At 52.5% G+C, this 5,441-nt stretch overlaps 1 protein-coding gene across 1 annotated transcript; it reads right to left on the reverse strand.

Moving 5' to 3' along the window:
* Positions 1-3,390: 3,390 nt before the first annotated feature.
* LOC125522692 (5' exonuclease Apollo-like) lies at positions 3,391-5,237 on the reverse strand. Its single transcript, XM_048687730.1, has 2 exons — positions 4,995-5,237; positions 3,391-4,915 (listed from the first exon to the last, which is right to left on the reverse strand). The coding sequence occupies exons 1-2, from the start codon at positions 5,211-5,213 to the stop codon at positions 3,419-3,421; spliced, it is 1,716 nt and encodes a 571-aa protein (XP_048543687.1). The 5' UTR covers positions 5,214-5,237; the 3' UTR covers positions 3,391-3,418.
* Positions 5,238-5,441: the final 204 nt, after the last annotated feature.

Genomic DNA, 5,441 nt, shown 5'->3' on the forward strand with positions numbered 1-5,441 from the left:
GCATCTAAACCTTCCTTCTTGCAATCCCTCGTGGATCTCAAACCTCAAATCTCCTGCCCTTGGACTGTCATTGGGGATTTCAACATCACCCTTAGGCCGTCGGACAAATCCACAACGCATTTCAATATGCTAGAGGCAAACCGTTTTGCCTCAACTATCAACACTCTCCGGCTTCAGGATCTATCTCTCCTCGACAGACGCTTTACTTGGTCAAACCGGCAGGAGGTGCCCATTCTTGTTCGGCTTGATCGGGCTCTGGCAAGCGTGGTCTGGGCCTCAAAATTTCCGGATACCTCTCTTTCTTCTCTTGCCAGGACAACCTCCGATCACGTCCCCATCCGGCTAACGGCGGCCACTTCCATCCCCAGATCTTCGGTTTTTCGCCTTGATCGCTCCCTCCTCAACGTCCCTCTATTCAAGGAACGGGTGGCCGCAAATTGGGGGAGCGTCGGCCCTCAGCATGCCCATCTTGGATCTGCTGGAATTCTTTCCCTCAAATTAAAGCATACCAGGGATATGGCAAAAAAGTGGTTGTCCAACAGAAGATCGCCTAGGATCTTAGCCTTAAACTGCCATACCACTATCAACTTCCTGGACAAGCCGGAAGAGGCCAGGACGTTGTCGTCTCTCGAATCCGATCTTCAGCTTGCGGTCAAGCTTTCACTGCACCGCCATAATGCTGCCATTGCAGCCTACTGGAGGCAACGAGCAAAGGTTAAGGATTGCGTCTTCGGTGACGAAAACTCGGCATACCTTCATATTTGTGCCTCGGTCAGACACCATAAAAACCAAATCAAATCCCTTGAAAACAATGGCATTATCTTCACTGCGCATTGTGACAAGGAGTCTGCTCCTTTGCACTTCTTCAAGAACCTGATTGGCGTATGCCATCCGGTCTCCTTTTCCTTTGATCTCGATAGTCTACTTCTCCCGAACTCAATTACTTCCGCTCAGGCTTCCAACCTCTCTGCTCCTTTTACCTTGGAGGAAATAAAGGCTGCCCTTTGGGCCATGAAGGACGATGCAAGCCCAGGGCCGGATGGTTTTGGCCCCACTTTTTACAAAAGCAACTGGGATCTTGTTAGATTGGATCTTCTCAATTTGCTTAATGACTTTCATGCTGGCTCAGCAGACCTTATGCGTTTGAACAGCTCACATCGTGCTCCTTCCAAAGAAGTCCGACGCCGCTAAGCCGGAAAACTATCGCCCAGTGTCCCTTCAAAACTGCTCCGTCAAGCTTGCGTCTAAGTGTCTCGCCTTTCGGGCCCAACCTCTAATCGACCACCTCATCCATGACGAGCAAACGGGTTCTATTCGGGGCCGTGGGATCACCGAAAACTTTATTCATGCTGCGAACATTGTCCAAACTTGTTTTAAACAGCGCCTCCCCGCAATCGTCATCAAGCTTGATTTCCACAAGGCTTTCGACTCTGTGTCTTGGGTCGCCCTTGCCGCGATCTTACGCGCAAAAGGTTTTCCACCGTCCTGGTGCCGTTGGGTCAACCACCTAAACTCTTCGTCCACCTCGGCCGTGTTACTAAACGGCAAGCCGGGCCCTTGGTTCCCGTGTCGGCAAGGCTTGCGGCAGGGTGACCCTTTCTCCCCCTATCTTTTCATTATAGTCGCTGATGTCCTCAAGCGCCTAATTCTCCAGGCCTCCGCAAGTGGCCTTCTTTCCCACCCAATTGCGGACGATATCCCTTGCACCGTCTTGCAATATGCTGACGACACTCTTATTGTCCTTCCTCCAGATGCAGCGCAACTGCGGACCCTCAAGCAAATCCTACTCCAGTTCTCCGAGGCCACCGGCGTTACCATCAATTTCCACAAAAGCACCTTCGCACCTATTCACGTCGACCCGGAGCTATCTAACAACCTTGCGGCCATTCTTGGTTGCCCGGTCGCTTCCTTTCCGCAATCTTACTTAGGATTGCCTCTCTCCACCCACAAACTCACTCTAGCAGATTTTTTTCTTTATCATCAATAAGGTCGACCGTCGTTTGGCCGGCTGGCGAGGACTTCTTTTGTCCTTGTCCGGGCGGGCAATTCTTGTCCGCTCCGTTCTTCGGGCCCTGCCAATCTATGCTATGAGCGTTCTTCTTCTTCCCGCCGGCACTATGCAAGAGATTGAGAAACGCTGTCGGGCTTTCTTCTGGACGGGCCAAGACACGGTTACCGAGGGTAACTGCAAAGTAGCTTGGGACATCGTGTGCGTTCCTTTCACTAGCGGAGGCCTCGGCTTTCTATCTCTAACGCAAATGAATGTTTGCCTCCTCCTCAAACACATTTCCAAGCTACACGACGGTGCGGCTTCGCGACAACCTTCCTACCTTGTCTCCAAGTACAGATGGTCTAGCACCCATGACGTGGGAACGAACGATAGTCATTCTACCCCTATCTGGCGGGATATCATGAAAGGCCTTGATTTCTTTCGTTCAAACACTCGGGTGCAACTGGGCAACGACGCTACTACCTCATTCTGGCTCAACCTTTGGCTCCCTAACACCACCCAAACCCTAGCACAACTTTTCCCGGCTCTGTTCTCTCACTCCAATCGGATCCACACTCCGGTGGCTCGCGCTCTGGGCTCGAACAACCTAACCTTGGACCTGACCCCCAGGCTGTCTCACACAGCTGAGTGCAAGTTGGCTGATCTACGCAATGTTCTGGCTTCGGTAAACGTGAATTTGCAGGTTGCTGACAGAAGAATTTCGAGGGAGGCAGGCAAACCGTTAACCACTAAGTTGGCCTACCAAGCGGTTTGGAAGTCGCGGCCCAAGGACAACCTTGCGCCGGCCATTTGGAGAAACTACGCACCGAACAAATGCCGAATTTTTGTCTGGCTCGCCAACAAGGACCGCTTGTTCACGAATGCTAGGCGCTTCAGACGGGGCATTGCCACCAACGCCGACTGCCCCTTCTGCAACCAATGTGAAACCATTGATCACCTTCTTTTTCAATGCCGACACCTGGTTCCGCTCTAGGCAGAACTAAACAGCCTTTGCCATCATACACCGCATGGACTGCTACATGCTTGGGAGGGTGATTTCAACAAGACACGATCGACAGTTATGATGGTCGTCCTCTGGAACATTTGGAAGAGACGAAACGCCAAGGTTTTCTGAAACCAACAACTCCAGCCCCACACTATTGCTAGTTCGGCAGCCGACGATCTTCGACTTTGGTCCCATCATTGCAAGAAACCACAGAGGCAAATTATGCTCCATGACTGGCGCTCCATGTTGTTCCATCTAGCCGGGAGAATATAGTCCCATGGCATAATGTAATCTTTTCCCTTTGCTTTTTCCCTTCCCCCAAACCCCCTGTACTTCTGTTCCCTATGCTTGTAACACTTTGACAGTGGTTAATAAAGGTTCAGGCGTTGACGCGTCAAAAAATAATAATAACAAAAGGCCTTTCATAGATGAAACTGGGAGGAGACCCTTGGTCGTTTGGAGGCTCCCATGAGCTCCACCAATGACGGCAATGGCCGAGGAACTGCCACGTTCATCGACCTGTACAACCTCCTCAGCTTCGCATTCAAAACCTTCGATGACCCGACTCCAGCAGTATCTGCTCTGTCAGTGTCAGGGCCTTCAGATCTGTTGCTAATGTCGGATAGAACAGTGCGATCCTCGGAAAGCAGTTCTTCTGTTGCTTCTATTTTAGCTTGCTTGCCTATTGTCTCAGCGGTGAATTTGACACTCTCCCTGGGCTTGCAAATTTCCGAGAACCTGGCTCTTGCAGTTGAATTCTCTTCTTTCGCCTCGAATCTAGATAACCTGATTTGTTCTGCACCCTCATTGCATTTCATATCCTTGGCAAGTTCAGCACCGCCGTCCCTACTCGAGCTGTGCTCACACACGTCATCATGAGTAATGTCGATTACTTGAATGCCGTCGATGGATTCACAGTCCTTCTGCAACTCAGGTTCTGTTGCTGAATCATGGAGCTCGTTTGTTACAGCTTGAGTTAAATCAATCATGTGGGCAGTGCCCTTGTCAGATTTGAAGTCCTTCCATAGCTCGAAGGATTTTGCATTTGAATTCTGCAATTCCTCCTCAAATTTGGCCTCCTCGGCCACTTGAACACTCTCATACTCGTCTTTCCACAGTTCACAGTCCTGAGGTAATCCAAGCCTTGCTCTCCCAAACAATGTCACGGGCTGCGCCACTTCAATTGCAAAATCTTGTAACACTGGTCCTTCATCTTGTAATACCTGGCTGCAAACAGCAGACCAAGTGTCTTCTGACTCTTGTTCCTCACTCTGCTTGATGGCTTCTACTGTGGTTCTTGACGCCTGCGGTGAGCCTGTGACAGTAGCATTTCCATGAGGTATTCTGAGCAACTTCCAGATGGGATCATCGGGGCCTAGCCGGGACAGGAAGCAGTGTTTCTTGACATAGGCCAGATCCATGGCAAGGCAAGGAGGTGTTGTCGAGATGACCCACTTGGGCTGGAGGAATCGCAGGGCCTGCTCCAGCTCCTCGCGAGACGAATGCATCGTCAAGCACACGTGCCACACCCCGAATTCATCCCGCATAGGCTCCGTCAGCGCCGGCTTCTGCTTCAGCGACGCCTCTGGTGCCGCGTAGTGCGCGTACCACTGGGTAGAAGGCCTGATGATGAGGGGCTCAGGCTGCTGCCTCGCCCGTGCTAATGCAAGCATCTCCGTTGCCCGCTCCAACAACCGGGGGAATTCGATCACCTGAAAGCGAGAGGACACGTCCTCGGTGAGGATTTCCGGTGCGACGAGCGAGAGGGTGTGGTAGCACTCTGAATTCTTGTCCCTGTCGACGTATATCTTCGACCCAAACGCCCTGGACACCTCGATCAGTATGTCCTCCTGTCCCAGCATGTCGGACACGAGATATACTGTCGGCGCATTCGGGTGCTCCCAGATGCAGTTGATCACCTGAAAAAAAATACAATGTGATGATGAGACACACGGGGTCGATTGCTGGTCTGATTTACTGATGAAGCAGCACGCGGACCTGACGTATGGAGGCCTCCTTGGCCGGGAATTGCAGCGGGCACTTGGCAAACGTGCAGTCCAGGAAGAGGTAGTCGATGCGGCACGACGGCGGCGCCTGGCTCGCTCCTGGTGCCTCAGCGGTGATGTACCTGAACGGCAGGCCCTGAATGCAGTCGGGGGTGAGGCGGCAGTCGCCGGTGTGCAGGACGTTGCCGAAGGCGCCCTCGAACAGAAACATCACCGCCCCTGCGAGCAGGGGAAGGATTTAGAATCGGCCGCGGTGGGGTACTAATGAGGGGATTAGCGAGAATGGGAAGAGGACGGCGTCGGCGGACTGACCAGGGCAGTGGTTGGCGTCGAAGGCGGTGACGGTGAAGTCGCCGTCGGGATCCGGGACGAGCACCGGCGCCCCGAGCTCCATCTCCACGAACGCGTCCGACCCAAGCTTTGAGGTGGCAAATTGTTT

The sequence above is a fragment of the Triticum urartu genome, chromosome 7, assembly GCF_003073215.2.
Source record: "Triticum urartu cultivar G1812 chromosome 7, Tu2.1, whole genome shotgun sequence".
In the NCBI taxonomy this organism is placed as follows: Eukaryota; Viridiplantae; Streptophyta; class Magnoliopsida; order Poales; family Poaceae; genus Triticum; species Triticum urartu.